General features: G+C 44.2%; 1 protein-coding gene across 1 annotated transcript in view; it reads left to right on the forward strand.

Moving 5' to 3' along the window:
* The window catches only part of GRPR (gastrin releasing peptide receptor), a 275,794-nt gene extending 260,495 nt beyond the window's left edge, over positions 1–15,299 (forward strand). The window contains exons 6-7 of the mRNA XM_059157743.1: positions 6,677–7,028; positions 8,599–15,299. Coding sequence (XP_059013726.1) covers positions 6,677–7,028; positions 8,599–8,988 — 742 coding nt within the window. The 3' untranslated portion in view covers positions 8,989–15,299. The remainder of the gene's footprint in view (positions 1–6,676; positions 7,029–8,598) is intronic.
* The last annotated feature ends 1,394 nt before the right edge of the window (positions 15,300–16,693 follow it).

The following is a 16,693-nucleotide window of genomic DNA, read 5'->3' on the forward strand; positions in this document are numbered from 1 at the left end:
CACATTAGAGGCCAGAGAAAACCAGAGTATATCAAGAAGGGTGAAAAAAAAGAGCATTGGAGCTATTTGGCCTGGAGAGAACAGAAAAGGATAACTATAATGTGTTATACACTTAAAGATAATGGTTGGCTGTGCACCAAGGACCAGCAAGTTCTGCACTGGCAGAGTAATAGCTCAAAGGGAAATAAGATGCCATCGCTCTGGATTATGGTCATTTTACAAGTCAGCTAATAATCGCCTCACATTTCTTCAGAAAACTTCCTGATGTTATTCTCAGGACAAAATAAAGCTGATGTTTAATAGCCTCATCAAATCTGATTAGGTGTTAGCATTCTAATTTAAATGCTGACAATGTGCCAATGACTTAGACCATTTGATTCCTTTACTTTTCTCTTCCCCTCAGTCCGCTCCTCAGGAGATTTTAAAATATTGTTGTTCAACAATTCCTACAGACTTCAGTAGGTAATTATGGACAAATGAGGACTGAAATGCTGCATTCTTAAAAATAAACACACTGCCCATATTTGAATAAAAGACATATACGCTTCTGTGGGCAAAGGTTTCTAACCCTGGCTGTGGGAGTCCACTCCCGCTACTTGCCAAAAATCTCTTTGAGACTTTAATCTTATGACACAGGAAGTTTCTGACCTTTCTGATGTTTGCATAAGAAAAATGAAGCACGGATGTTTTTAGGAGTGGAAGCAACTGTCTCGAGCCCCATGGTATCAGAGGAATGAATCTGTCAGTCTGTAGAAGAATGATTCTTACTCAATATGTAAAAGTGAATCTACTCTTATTTTTGAGAAGTTGGGCATAAGAGACACACCTGCAAGTCACAGATTATTAATTAATTAGCAAGTATGCACTGAGCCTCTACTTTTAATTAAATGGTACATAGAACAAGGAACCTGGAGCATTTTTAGTGACACAGGAAGAAGAGGAACAGATGTTTAAGTTTCTAAGCTCAGGACATTTATTAGGTGGTCAGGTAGAAAAGACATACCCATGGAAAGCTAGCAAAGAATTTAAGATGGTGCCTAGTAAACATAAAATGAAAAAACATCCATAATCCTGTCATAAAATTAGACAGGTTAGGAGAAAGAACAGGAATTATGGAGGCCTAGATTGGGCAGCAAAAGCTTCATCAAGATGGTACTTATTAGCTAGAATCTGGAAGGATAGGATTCCGATGAATGAAGACTCTGGGACTGGGCAGAAAGAAAGGAGGAAGGCAGGAGAGTGATGGACAATTTAGGAACAGACCATAGACTAGGCCATCTCTTGGGTATAATTAAGGTTGATAGCTCATTCTTTCAGAGGGCAGCAAGTGGGGGATAATGCATGCAAAATGATGCTGGAAATAAATCTGATGATAACTTTAAATGTCCATCATGTCTAACTGTTCTAGATAAGGCTCTTGTGTTGACAAAGAACAGAAGCCACTCAAACTGACTCAAGTGAAAAGGAAATGGAAGAGTTTAAGACTGTAACAGGAGACCTCTTGTACATTCACAAGCAGTTCATGGGTCAGGAACCAGAGGTCCTCCATTTGACTTAGAGCCACATCATCTCAGCTTCTTTTTTCTTTTCTTTTTTTGGAGGAGGGGGAGGAGCACAGTGAGAGGGAGGGAGGAAGTCTCAAACGGACTCCACGCTGAGTGCAGAGCCCAACACAGGACTCGATCTCACAATCCTGAGATCATGACCTGAGCCGAAACCAAAAGTCAGACGCTCAACTGACTGTGCCACCCAGGTGCCCCTTGGGAGAGAAAGAATCTTAAGCAGACTCCACACTCAGGGAGGAGCCTTATTTGGGGCTCAACCTCACAACCCGGAGATCATGTCCTGAGTCGAAATCAAGAGTTGGACGCTGAACCGACTGAGGCATCCGGGCGCCCCATCAGCTTCTTTCAAATATGCCTCATTCTTTCTCTTTCTCTCAATCTACCTACTCTGCTTATTTATCTTGCACATGGTTAAAATATGCCCACTCCCTTTCTTGACATCAAAATCTTTTATTTCCAGCATCTGTTATTGACCAACTATATCCTCTCTCTCTCTCTTTTTTCCCTTCAGTTTAAATGCTTAAGAGAAAGAGAGGCTCTTTAGTAGCTGGTCAGGCAGTTCACTGGCTGGTTTAGATGAAGTATCCACCCCAGTCCAACCAGCCATCACTCCTAAACAAGAACCACCACCCCTGCTCCCGCCCCCACCCCAGTGGTGTCTCCCTGCATTGGGTGCTCTGGGGAGAGCTATCTAAACCAGAGAAGAAGCAGACTGACATGTCCCAAGCTCTGTAGAACCGTAAGACTTCCAGGGAACATCTGGTGTGTTCCATACCCATTTGGGAAACTTCTGGTTTGTTTCTCTGCTTCAAAGAAGGATTTACCCGGAGCTTTCTTCCGAAAGAGCTATGATATCCTGAAAGGAGTTGGTTGTCAACTGAATGCTGACTCTACCACTTCTGAAAGTGAGCCTCAGCTTGTCACCTGCACAATGGGGGTCATGGCACCCATCTGTTGTCTGAAACATAAATGAGATAATGTGGATGCTCTTCTCTGCTTGGCATAAAGCAAGAGCTTAGTAAATGGGATTTATTTAATTACTTTTGATATTTTATGAATATGCCATTAACAGAAAATTGTTTGCAGTGCATCTTTTCTTGTTTTTTAATTGCACAAGTGATACAGAAATGTATCTGGATATTTAAAAGCAATTCCTAGACACTTTATTATTTCACTGTAAATATATTCATGGTAATATTTTAGGGTGTGGTTTTTATAAATAATGTCTTTTTATTTTAATTAAGATTTTACTTATTTATTTGACAGACAGAGATCACAAGTAGGCAGAGAGGCAGGCAGAGAGAGAGGGGGAAGCAGGCTCCCTGCTGAGCACAGAGCCTGGTACAGGGCTCGATCCCAGGACCCTGGGATCATGACCTGAGCCAACGGCAGAGGCTTAGCCCACTGAGCCACCCAGGCATCCCAACAAATAATGTCTTTTTAAAAAACACAGAATCATAATACCATTACCACACCCAGTACATTAAAAATAACTTTTTGATATTACCAGTAGTAAATCTCTATTTGATTTTCCTCAATAATCTCAAAGATATCTTTTTATATGGTTGTTTGGTTTGAATCAAAATCCAACAGGAGCCTACACATTGCACTTAATATGTATTACACATCCCAGTAGGTCTATAAACATCCTCCTTCCTTTTAAAAAATTCTTTTTCTCCTTTTTTATGGCATGTATTTGTTGGGGGAAAAAATGGAGTCATTTCTGTAGAATTTTCCAGTTTGGGATTTGACAGTATCTTCATCATTTAGCAGATTCTTTTATCCCCACATTTTCTGAAAACTGGTACACAGATATAGAGGCTTATTTAGATTCAAATTATTTTTCTGGAAAAACTAGAAAAGTAATGTTTTTTATGCTATCTTTTTTTAAAAATAATTTTTATTTATTTTTTTGACAGAGCGAGCGAGCACAAGCAGGTGGAGTAGCAGGTAAAGGGAGAGGGAGAAGCAGGCTCCCCACAGAGCAGGGAGCCTGATGTGGGGCCCATTCCAGGACCCCGGGATCATGACCTGAGCCGAAGGCAGACACTTAACAACTGAGCCACCCAGGCGTCCCTATACTATCTTTTATGTTTTAAAAGTTGTGAATTTGAAATGGCAGCTCAACAGTTCCCATGGCATTTGCACTTGGGAGTACAAGATTCCCAAGAGAAAAGGAGGTAAGCCATTCACTCTGGTTTCTGCCTCATGCAGAAGTGAGTCACTCATGCAGGAGTCAATCACCTTCACTTGGAGACTTAATAGTACTTATGACTGCTTTCTGCCAGAAAATGCAGATAGAAGTCATAATTACTACTTTATCTATAATTGATTTATCAGCGATAGCTTTAGTCACATACATCTTTGGCTGAAGATGTTGACATACCTTTAATTAAAGATAAATTCCTTGCCTACATTCTAAACTAGGAACAAAAAGGTTGGAGATGACTAGTGAGTAGAGAAAGTGCCAAAAGAAAAGAGAACTTCCTCTGAAATTTTTTAGTTTTTTCTGTAATTGTTTTAAATGAACTAATACAGGGGCACCTGGGTGGCTCAGTTGGTTAAGCAACTGCCTTCGGCTCTGGTCATGATCCTGGAGTTCCAGAATCGAGTCCTGCATCAGGCTCCCTGCTCAGCAGGGAGTCTGCTTCTCTCTCTGACCCTCCCCCATCTCAGGCTCTCTCTCTCATTCTCTTTCAAAATAATAACATCTTTTTAAAAATGAACTAATATAGTCTGTGAATGGAAAAAGCAAACTGAGGTACACGGAAGCAGGACTATAGTATTGTTTTGGAGTGCTGAGGGTGCCCATGAAATAAGAGCCCTCTCTTCTCTACCTGAGCTGGGAACAGAGAGCTAGACAAAGAAATCGAGAACAATAAAAATAATTGCTTCTATGCCTGATAAATCTATTTGGAGACTGTGACTTAGGTCCACAGCAATAATGAATTGCAAACACCTGATCTCCTATATTACATGTGCCACTCCCCTAGTCAGGGACAATTAGACAACCATAGGCCTCTCTGAGCCTAGTGTATAGGCCAGGTTATTTTTCTCAAACTAACCTCTTAATAACTCACTCCCCGTTCCCTGGAAGGAGGCAGAGAGTGAGTGAGGAATCAGGGTGCAGCAAAGAGTGGTAACCCAATGGAAGTTTAATCAACACAGAAGCAAGTAGAAACAAGTGTTCCCCCGTCACTAAAGTCCATTACATAAAAGAGTATCAGTGGTAGAACCAGTTTTAACACAGCATTTTCATCAGTGAATACTCTCACACTTAGTGGGTCCCAACTCACAACTTCCTCACGATCACGGCTCACGTTTGAACAAACATTCATGGAGTGTGCGCAGATCACAGTACTAGCAGATGCCAAGATGGAAGACACTCTGCCCACCAGAGGCTCATTCTCTAGTGGGTTCTCTGACAAGTGCACACAAGACTGGTGTTGTGTGCTAGGTGTTGGTGCTAGGTGTTGTTCGGGGAGTTGTGGCAGACATTGAGATGCTCTGCTCAGACCTCCCTTGAAGAAAAGATTCACTATCCCGCTGCAGGGACTGTGGTGAGCTGACAGCCTCCAGCTTCTGCTTTCAAGCTATGGTCATGGTCTTCTTGGTCAGTTCCTGCCCAGTGACTAAACCACATAGTAACTAAGGTTGCACTCTTGGGGTGGCCCCAGCCCATGACTGAGCAAAGTGGTGATCTAAAGGCCTGGCCATTTCCATCCAAGGCAGGACCCCTCCGCTGGGCAATCTCTGTTACCAAGCTCCCCATTAGGCTGGTATAGGGTGACCAGCTGTCCTGGTTTGCTGGGACTGAGAGATTTCCCAAGATGTAGGACTTTCAGTGCTAAAATTGGGAAATTTCCAGGCAAATTAGGATGGTTGGTCACTTTCCCTGGTGTAGACCTTGTCAGGTCTGCATCAGAGTCAGCTCTCTACCATTCAGTATTACTTCCTTCCCTTTGCCTTTCACAGGTATTACTCCCCAATAAATTTTTGTCCCTCTGGTTCCATCTCAGTGTCTGCTTCCCTGAGCACTCAGTTTAAAATGGGGCACATATAGCACAGAACCCAGGAGGGACCTAAATACTCCAAGAGAAGATGAGACTGAAAGGCGAGCAGGCGAAGATTAATTTGACAATTACAGGGATGCTCCTGGTATAAGTTTTTCTGTGGGCTGTTTGTTCTGCACCCTTTGAAAAAGCGAAGAGGGCTATGTAAATACTCGGTGACTTCAGGTTTCCTAAACTGCATTTGAATACTCAAAATGAAGGCTTTGCTGAAAACCAAACAAAAACAAACAAATCCCCCAACCTTCTTGCCCCTGTGTCCTTCTTTATATTTTTTAAAGATTTTTATTTACTTATTTTAGAGAGAAAGAAAGAGTGCGAGCAGGGGGCGAGCATAAGGAGAGGAGAGGGAATCTCAGGCAGACTTCATGCTGAGTATAGAAACTGACTCAGGGTTTGATCCCTTGACTCTGAGATCATGACCTGAGCCAAAACCAAGGGTCAGATGCTTAACCCACTGAGCCACCCAGGTGCCAGGTGCCTGCTGTGTCCTTCGTTAAACATGCTTGTTACTAATTTCTATGATTTAAGAAGAGAAATGAAAGGAGCGGGGCATGTGGGTGGCTCAGTGGGTTAAGCCTCTGCCTTTGGCTCAGGTCATGATCCTGGGGTCCGGGGATCAAGCCCCGCATTGGGCTCCTTGCTAAGCAGGGAACCTGCTTCCCCCCTGCTTGTGTGCACACTCTCTCTTACAAATAAATAAATAAATAAAACCTTAAAAAAAAAAAAAAAAAAGAAAAGGAGCTTCAGTTTTCCTGAGAAGCATTCTTGAACTCAGGAGGGACTGTGGGAAGAAAGGGGAACACATCCTTCAGAGCCAGGACTAGGATAAGGAGAGCAAGGTACTCGGGTATAACATTAAACGAGGCACTCGCTGTCATGGTTGTATGAATACAGAGTCAGCACTTGTATGAACCTGAGAGCGAGCACACCCTTAAATACTGCACCCAGCTGCCTGGCTTGCTTCACCCGAGTCCCAGCCCCGGCATCCACAATAATATTAGGCAACTGATACATGACATTGGCTCTTTTCTGCCCCAGGTACAAAGCCATTGTCCGACCAATGGATATCCAGGCCTCTCACGCTCTGATGAAGATCTGCCTCAAAGCCGCATTGATCTGGATTATCTCCATGCTTCTGGCCATCCCGGAGGCTGTGTTTTCTGATCTACATCCCTTCCATGAGGAAAGCACCAACCAGACCTTCATTAGCTGTGCCCCATACCCACACTCTAATGAGCTGCACCCCAAAATTCACTCCATGGCTTCCTTCCTGGTCTTCTACATCATTCCACTGTCGATTATCTCTGTCTACTACTACTTCATTGCTAGAAATCTGATCCAGAGTGCTTACAATCTGCCTGTGGAAGGGAATATACATGTCAAGAAGCAGGTGAGTGTTTAGGGTTGGTTCACTTCCTCTTCGGGGCTTTGGTCCCCTTTGCACTCCACTGACAACCACATTATTTAGGTGGTCACGTCACCTGATTCTGTAATTAGAGGAGGTGGGTGATGTTAAATGGAAACTCCTAGTCACAGAAGCCCAGGAATTCAGGTGTTCTTTATAATCTTGTTTTCTTACTAAAGACCTACGCTAGGGAGGTGTTGAGAATCTGGAAGAGTTGAAGTGTGGGCTTCTTTTTGAGAAACAACTGAATAAATATTGTCAACAAAATAAAATATTGAACTCCTAGGGTTGTGACTTCTTTAAACTCCAGTCAAGTTCTTTGGATAGGAAGACGGTTGCCACATGGGAACGAAGCAGAGAGAATAGGAAAATGAGGCCGGTTAAAGAAACCGAAGTAGTTTGGTTAAGATAGGCTCACATCGATTTGGGCTCAAATCCAAACTTAATGACTAACTTGCTTACACACTCTGGCTCTCAGTTCTCCCACCCACGATATAGGGGGATAAGCCCTGGGCTGTGAGGCTGTGTGACCTGGAGCGCAGAATGCAGACTGCCCTCCGTACGTGTTAGACTCCCTCCCCATTCCCCGTAACACCGCATAATGTCACACTTGAGGTATGAAGAGCAGAAACCAGGGGCTCCAGCTTTCTCCACTTTGTCAGTTCTTGCTTTCTTGTCAAAATGTAGATCATGTGGTATGTATGACAGAAAAAGCAGAAAGACTCCCCATCTGTTTAAACGTACAGCTGACTCGGTGGCTTTACCCTTTAAAGTCCCCCTCTTTTTCCCCCCTCCATTATGAGGAGAGAGTGACAGTTCTCAGTGAAACTGTCTCTCTGCATTTGAAAGACCTCTCAATACTGAACATCCATTGTACCTCAAATGCTTAAATGAGAAAGATGTTTCCCCTTGTAGTAATTAGCAGAGGGCGCTGGGAACAGAAAGTTCTAAGAACCTTCCTGTATGGTATAGCCCAGAAATAACTTGAGATTTAAAAAAATAATAATAGGAAAAAATAATAATAACAGGAAGTTATTTTGGCTTGGCCAATGAGAAAGAACAAAGCTGGCTGCTTTTTTGAGCATCAGAGGAAGTAAGAAATGATTAACTGTGGAGCCAAGAAAGACATGAAGTCATATGGCTGATAAAGTGCACCAGGGCTCTCCTGAGGAAAAAGAGGTCACTTACTAAAATTTCATTGTGCAATCCATTCAAGCATGTAATCAACTTTGTTTAAAGATCTGTTCTCAGCGGCACATTCTAACGATATTCTACTTCATGGGTTTCTGCTTCCTGGCTTTTCCATCTCTGCGTTTCTGACTCTCCCCGCTCTCTCCGTCTGTCTCTGTTGCTCTTCTCTCGTTTTGCTGGATTTTCTCCTGTCCTCTTTCTCCCATTGAACTCTTTTTCTGTGCCTTTGTGAGCTCATCTATTCCCCCGATTCTTTTTCCCTGTCCCCCCCCCCCCGCCCCCCTGGCTGCATCTTTGTCTCTCTGCATACATCCCACACTGTCCCTTGGTCCCTCTGTCTCCGTGTGTGTGACTCTCTCCTTAGATTGAATCCCGGAAGCGCCTCGCCAAAACAGTGCTGGTGTTCGTGGGCCTCTTTGCCTTCTGCTGGCTCCCCAACCACATCATCTACCTGTACCGCTCCTACCACTACTCCGAGGTGGACACCTCCATGCTCCACTTCATCACCAGCATCTGCGCCCGCCTCCTGGCCTTCACCAACTCCTGTGTGAACCCTTTCGCCCTCTACCTGCTGAGCAAGAGTTTCAGGAAACAATTCAACACCCAGCTCCTCTGCTGCCGGCCTGGGCTGATGACCCGCTCTCACAGCACTGGCAGAAGTACCACGTGCATGACCTCCTTTAAGAGCACCAATCCCTCTGTGGCCACCTTCAGCCTCATCAACGGAAACATCTGTCATGAAGGGTACGTCTAGGCTGATCCTTGACCCTGGCACCCGGGGGCCCCGCTTTTGCTTTATGGCTAGTAAAGAACCCCTCACATCTGTTGTCTCTGTACCCTGCAAAGAGCCTTCAAAAGGCTATGAATTTGTAGGCAAGTTGCAGAGAAGCCCAAATGGATTGCTGTGGTGTTTGAAAGGCCCATCAAGGCTTATATTTTCCATTTCAACTTCTGAATGTTCTTCTGATGTTGAGCCAACTGTCCCTTTTTAGAAAAGGGAATAAGAAATTATCTTTTTTTAAAAAAGATTTTATTTATTTATTTGACAGACAGAGATCACAAGTAGGCAGAGAGGCAGGCAGAGAGAGAGAGAGGAGGAAGCAGGCTCCCCGCTGAGCAAAGAGCCCGATGTGGGGCTCGATCCCAGGACCCCGAGATCATGACCTGAGGCAAAGGCAGAGGCTTTAGCCCACTGAGCCACCCAGGCGCCCGAGAAATTATTATCTTAAGCAACAAGCCCTGATATACGAGTATGGCCAATTAAGTCATAGAAACTATATGAACCGCCAGATTTATATAGCAGAACAATTATATATTAAATGTTCACTTTTAAAAGTGAAGTGAAAGACTTCACCTTATCGTTTCTTGAAGCAGAAACTAGTGCTTTAAAAATATGATTTGAGTAATTTTTCAGGAATATTTATAATCACAAACCAAGGAGCTGTTTTTTACACACCTAACATGAAAGCCAGCCCTGTGAAAAAGTCCCGTGTAGGAGGGACCATTCCCAAACTGGTAACACTGGAAGCCAGTTTAAAACAAATCCCTGAGTGTTGACTGTTTTTAAAAGATGTTACTGGGGACATCGGAGAAACACTCAACACATCATTTTAAGGCAAAAACACAGCCAAACACGTAGACACATATACCAAGATCCGCACGAGGCTATGGATTGATATCTCAGACTCTGAATTCTAACTCAGAGCCATGGTATAGTTAGCTCTACCATAAAAGAGAAGTCCTTGTAGGGAAGAATTTGATCATGCTTTCAATTCATCATTTACAAGTACATGAAGTATAATATTCACTTTTGGTATACAGGTTTTCAGCCAAATGTATTGACTTAGATTTGGCTGTCCTTGTCCGCTACACTGAAGCAGTAATTTCTTATGTAAGAAAAAAAGGGGGGGGGGGATCACATCTCAGTGGAAACAGAAACATGTTTACATTTAACATAGGCTTACCTAAAATCTGTGGGAGGAAATGAATAAAAGGTATGTAATGTATATTTCTGTTTGAATATGTCTAAGTAATTGACAGAGGGCTTAGCTTTCAGAAAGAGTTATAAAACACTACAGATACATTAAGTTTCTAGTTAAGAGGAGCATTTATGAAAAGGTCATGTGCAGAAAAATACTGGACTGAAATCTTATTATTTTTCTGAGCAAAGAGATTTGACGATCTTACTTTGGAAACCCTGAACCAAGTTTTTCTTGACTCCAGGAAAGGGCTGATTCTGACAGGTGGCAAACATGTTAACCCACATTCTGCAAAATGTGCCCCAAGGTGTATCCCTCACATCCAAAGATGACTTTCGTTCTGGTTTTCTCTGTCCAAGTGAGAAGGAACTGTCAGTTGGAGTGAGACCTCTTCACTTCTGTACCCACCTGCTTTCCTGGTTATGGATAACAACACTGGACAGTTTGAAAAGAACCAAGATTCTTAGCTGGGCATCCCAACTCTGTCTCTAGCTATGAGTTTACCTATCAGTTTCCCTTGTCTCGACTCGTGTTTTCATCTCTAGCAGGAGAGGTCAGTATTAAGGCCCCTCTGTTGCCAACATCCTTGGGTCTTGTTGTTGGTTCTAGTTCTGTCTCTAAAGCCTTTATACAGCCCTCCCGCTCACAGCTGCCCCGCTTCTGTTACCTTTGCAACAACGCCTCTTGGGAAATCCTTCAGCCCGCATGCACAGACCTGTTTCCGTTAGTGGAACGGAAGGAGACCGACTATTCCATCCTTTCCAGGGGCTCACTGGAACCACTTGTGTGAAAACCCTCCCATTAGCTTATTACATTTGGGGATTAAAGCTGAAAGACACATAAGACAGCATATTGGCCGGTCTCCTCCCTGCCCAGAGGGTAGTCTTCCTGCCCACCCCCAACCTCCGTTCCCCCATCATCGTGAACAAGCGCTCCACGATTTTACCCTTGGATTTCTTCAAAACTGTATGTATGAAGCCACTTCGTACCTACCTAGTTAGGGGCTGCAGTGTCTAGCATTCTGGGTGCATAGTGTGACTTGGTCAAGCGTCTCTGATCGACCTGCTTTCAAAGACATTTTGGAAGTAGGACTCGTCTTAATGTCTCCTTCAGGGAACACCACGGCATCGATCGCACCGCTCTCCTCCCTAGCTTCTGCACCGACAGCAAGGAGACTGAAGTCTCCGTCAAGTTCTGTGTCCCGGGGCCAATCTCACCACCTCTCTGGGACCTGAAATGAAAGGGTCGGAGAAGGCCTCTGCCCGCCGGTGAGCCAGGACTGCTAAAACGTCTGTGAATCCACTGATGGATAGACCCAAACCTTTTTATTGCGAGGGACTGAGCCGGGCCCTTCTCTGGGGACAGCAACTTCTTATTCCACCTCAAGAACCTGAAATGATGGTGAGAGACACCCCGGCCCCCAAGTGATATCACCTCCCTGTTAGGGCAGAGCATGGGCCGGGGCTGGAGCTAAGACATTTCACGCCTGGCTTCCAAAGATAATCAGGTTTAGCGCTTATGTCTTTGGCGAGGGAAAAAAAAAAAAAAAAAATCAATTTTTGCTGTGGAAAACCATCTGTGTTTATTCAATTGACAGACACTACCTTTCAATCTATCTTAAATTGAGCCTCCCTGAGGCAGGCAGCTCAACAGTGATAGATTAAGCAATAAACAAGGCAGCCTTCCCACCAACGGCCGCTGCCCGCAGGGAACGCGCGGCGGCTGTTAGGAGCGATATTCCACAGCGAGATGGTGCGTCCCGCTTGCTGCAGATGAGGCCCCGCCCCGCTGGCGATCTGATGAGTCCCCGTAAATGTGGACGGCTAAACCCTCTTCCTCTGGCTGCCCTCAACTCCCCGCACTGCACCTGGCTTTCTGCCTCATTTACGAGCCCTGGGTTTCCCTCTTGGCCACCCAAACAATTTGGTTTCATCCTGAAGGAAGAGTCAGTTTAGAGGCTGCTTCGGATGACCCAAACTCAGCTTGTTACGAAAACGCACGCTGAACAGAAATAAATGAACTTGGCCATGGGACACGGGCACACTGAAGTTATACTTTTCATTTACACGCAAAGTAGAGGTGGTGAGTGGTTTCAGAGTCTATCCTGTACCCGATGTCTTCTAGAAATAGAGTGTAGCTTTGTTTGGGGACTACACGTTGAATGACATCTTCAATCTGTGGACTAAAAGGTGGCTAAGTCACTTTCCTAAAAGCCAGATAGAAAGGATCACCCCGGGACCGGGACCGTATGAGAGCTGAATGAGCTGAGCGGTACTCACTTCTGTGGTGGTGAGTCTGGGTGTGTGTGTGGGGGGGGGGGGGGGGGGGGGTTGGCGGTGGCAGACTTTCTTGCCATTTCTGCCCTTCACATCCAGGACCCAGAGGAGCTGTTGTTAGACAGCGGCTCTGAAGTAACCCTGAGTTGCTGGGAGGACTGGAGCACATTTTGCACGTTGTCTCAAGTTCAGCTGAATCTTCATAAAATGGATTAACAGCTGAAAACAAAGAAATCAGTCACTCTCCTGGGGCCAGGTTTTGTGTCCGCTGTTCAAAGAAACCAAGCCCTAACAAGCTCAAGTTTATTCTGCCTGTGACGGTCATTCCTCTTGGCTCCCACCCTGACAGAGCCCCCAGCCCCCAACCCCCAACACAAACACAATAACTTTTAATATCAAACCACCTCTCACCATAACTTTGTTCTTCAAAGACACCCTTTTGTTGGGTAGGGGCCGAGCGTGAATGCCAGCGGAATAGACCCAGCACAGTCAACAAACCGCGCACAGGAACAGACCTTTCTGAAACCACATTAGAAGTGTACTCAGTGGAATTTATCTGGTTTTTTAGAAGTTTAAGAGCCCCTGGTTAAAATATTGCAAGTCCACGATTGTTAATCCAAGCCTTCCCTGCTCACCAAAGAGTTGCTTAACATCCTTCACTATGGAAATCTGTAAATGGCATTTACTAGTGACCATGTAGATTAGATGAAAGACCCAGGGACGATGAGGCTACAGATGTTGAAGCATATTCCACCTACAAAAGGGTGATTTCACATGGTCCGCCATCATGTGATTGCATCTGTGTTCACGGCCATTCTGTGATACCGAAGACCAGCGCCGATGACACTGAAACGGAAGTCTAAGAGACCAAGGGCGGGAGCCTGGGGAGTAAAAACACAAGCCACAGCACACATCGGATCTGTGTGGCACCTCAGTGGAGCTCTGTGGCTCGAGAAGTGCTGGAAAGGAGGGGGCTCGACTTCACCAGGCCCCAGTGATGTGCCCAATGCGGTGCTGAGCCCATTCCCATTCTCGCTCCCGAGTACCCTGGAGAGGGTTCAGATGACGAAGCTGAGGCTCAGGGAGATCCCGTCACCCTCCCGAGGTCACAGGGCACAGCGGAATGGCAGAGTATTAACGGGGCCCTGGATCTCTCTTAAGACCCTGTCCGTTCCACTGCTCAGCACCGCTTCCCAAATCCAGCCCATGCGAGAAATTAAGCTCACAGTAACTCACAGCCCCATTCCCTACTCTAGCTTTGTCCAGAGGCACGAGCTACCCAGGAGGCTGATTCAGGGATACACACAAAGGCATGGAAGGTGCTTCTGAGCATGGAAGTGAAGGATTCGCTGCAGGCAGAGGCTGAAACGTAGCCCAGAGCAGGTGGGCGAGAAGTCTGTCCGTTCGTTCGGTTTGCCCCCGAGACACAATGCAGTTGCAACTGGAAGCCCTGGGAAGAATTTCCCACTTGGTTTGGTGACTAACCAAGGAGAAAAAAAACCTTGGCAAACAGCCGTATACACAGACCCAAGGGAGAACAGTCAATCCAGACATCCTTCTTTGAATTCGGATTCTTTGGAGAACAGGTATCAGGAGGGGTAGAACCCCTTCCCCATTCCCACCGTCCCCTCCCAAACGGTAAGATATGACAGCAGATGGTCTTCTGGAAGCCTGGAGACCCAGGCTATAAGAATAGCCTTTAACAGAAAGATAGCTCCTACACTAAGTTAGGAGCTCAGGTATGCACTTAGGCATCTGAGTGCCTAGCCCTAGGTGCCCTGTTAAAAACATAGATACCATCGTCTCTCTGCCCGTTCTGAGCTCACATTCTAGAAGATAAGATTATTTCCTTTTTTCCTCCAAATTTAAAATTCATTCCCAGAGCCATATAATGACATGGCAGGACTCGCATAATTTTATGGTCTTTTAAAAGGATCATTTTAATGGACAGTAAAACTTCACACATTCAACACCTCATTAATTCCCAGATGAGCTTGAAATTTTGGTATACTTCGGGATTTCAGTGTTCAAGGTACATTATATAATTTAGGACTGTTGTGAATCCGTATTTTTTCATCACTTTGCTAAAGTTTTAGCCAGTGCTATTGATATATCGATACTGATAATGTATAACATTATGAAAGTAAAAGTGATAAAAAAAAAAAAATCCCCCCTCACGCCCATAACCTGGGGTTAACAGATTCAAACACAACCTTTCTTGCATCCGAGTCAGCAGAATTTTGGGTAATAAAATTTGTTGAAAAGGCCTGAGTTGTAAAAATATATGGCACAAACTTCTTTATGTCATTTTCTGTTTTGTTTTAAATATTAGGCTCATATTTTGTAAATTATAATTGTACTTGTTACTATTAACTGTAAATATTTATTGCATCAAAAATGTGCTCTGTGTTAAATAAGTCAGAACAAGTTCCAGGTGTGGTACTTTGTATAAATAATGTCATGGCTTGGCTTTGCCTAGACTCCTTAGACTAATGAATTATTTATAAGAAATTCACAATATTAATATGAATGATTCAGGTTCTTTTAAATGTGCAAACTTAACTGTGTGACCATGTGAAATTCTCTGAAGTGTGCTCAATGACTGTACTCTAGTTTTTCTGAGACATGTTTCCAGTGCTTCTATTACATTGTATGTGATCTGTGTGACATTAAGTCAAATCAGTGTAGCTGAATATTTAAGTCATAAAAGATAAGAAATGTGTTTTATTTCTTAATATAATAAAGCATAATTTATTAATTGGACAGATGCATGTATTCAGTGTTCAATAAAAATAAAGCTCTTGCATGGATATAGTCAGTGGCCATCTGCTCCCGGGCTCTTCTGTTCCAGAACCGTCTACATTAGAATCATCCAGGCTGCTTGTTGCAAAATGCAGATTCTCCAATTCCCAATTGATGGAACATCTGGGGGTTTGGCCTAAAAATCTGCATTTTAAAACAAGTTCCCCAGGTGATTCCTCAAAACGCAAGTGTTTTGTTTCATTAAACTTTTAAGATATATATTTAACTTTTGAATAAGTAAGCTTTTCTCATGATTCAAAATCAAAAGCATAAGAAAGCAAATTCAGGGAAAAGTCCTAAGGCTATTCACCGTTCCCAGCCGCCATCAGCACTCCCCCTCCATGGGTGACCACTGTGGCTATGCTGTGAGATGTGTATGCTACTGGCCACTTCTTATGCACCTGCCAGTAAATACAATACGTGTTTTCCTGTAGCCCAGCACCATTTTACAGACATAGTAGCACATTATATGCATTGTTTTGCCCCTTGTTTGCTTAACTACACACTCTATCTATCTTGGAGAGCTATCCACATCATTATACAACGTTCTTCCCCATTCTTTCTTCTATCTGCATAGCATCTCCTACTTTTTTATTCAGTCCCCCTTTGACGAACACTTAGGTTGTTTCCAGTATTTAGCTATGATGAACCGGGCTGCAAAGAATACCACGTAATCATACACATGTAGGAAAACATCTTAAATGTGGAATTGCAGAAATAAAGACCATACACTTGTATTATTTGACGGATACTCCAAATCGCTCTTTTTAGGCCTTAAATACCAAAGTTTGAGAACCTCTGCTTTCTGGGATAACCCTAGCCGTCAGAGGGCAGGAAAGCACGAAAGAGAGAACACAGTTGATTGCAAATGGGGGCTGCTGAAGCGCCCTGCATTCCAGGTGAGGAAAGCACGCTTATCAGATACAGTGAACAAGTTCCTCGAGGGGCACACTGACAGTCATGCCAAGGAGGCCCCAGAGTGCAGGGGTGCCTATGATCACGACCACAGGGTCGTCTTGGGAGAAGGCTCTCCGGATGGATCCCCCACCGTTAAATTGTAAGTGCTGTCTGAACGTGTCAATGTTTTAAATAGTTAAAGAGGTGACTCGTGATTGTGCCTAAAGGAGACCCTGCATCTCTCGCTTTCCTGGGTTACATGGGAAGATGAGCAGACGAGTATCTCTGAGACACCGGGGTATAAAAATCCAGTTGGCATTTAAGGTTGGTCCATGTTAATAGCTGAGAGCTCTATCCAAAGCCCAGGTGAATTTTCTTATCAGAAACTCTGACTTCTTTGTGAGCACACTGCCTGCCATGTCAGAAAAGTGGCTTCATTGATGCATAGATTGTAATACTGAGAATTTAACGTTCTCCTTAGAGTTGTGGATTATTGAAGGTGGAA

Source organism: Mustela lutreola, chromosome X, assembly GCF_030435805.1.
Source record: "Mustela lutreola isolate mMusLut2 chromosome X, mMusLut2.pri, whole genome shotgun sequence".
Classification (NCBI taxonomy): domain Eukaryota; kingdom Metazoa; phylum Chordata; class Mammalia; order Carnivora; family Mustelidae; genus Mustela; species Mustela lutreola.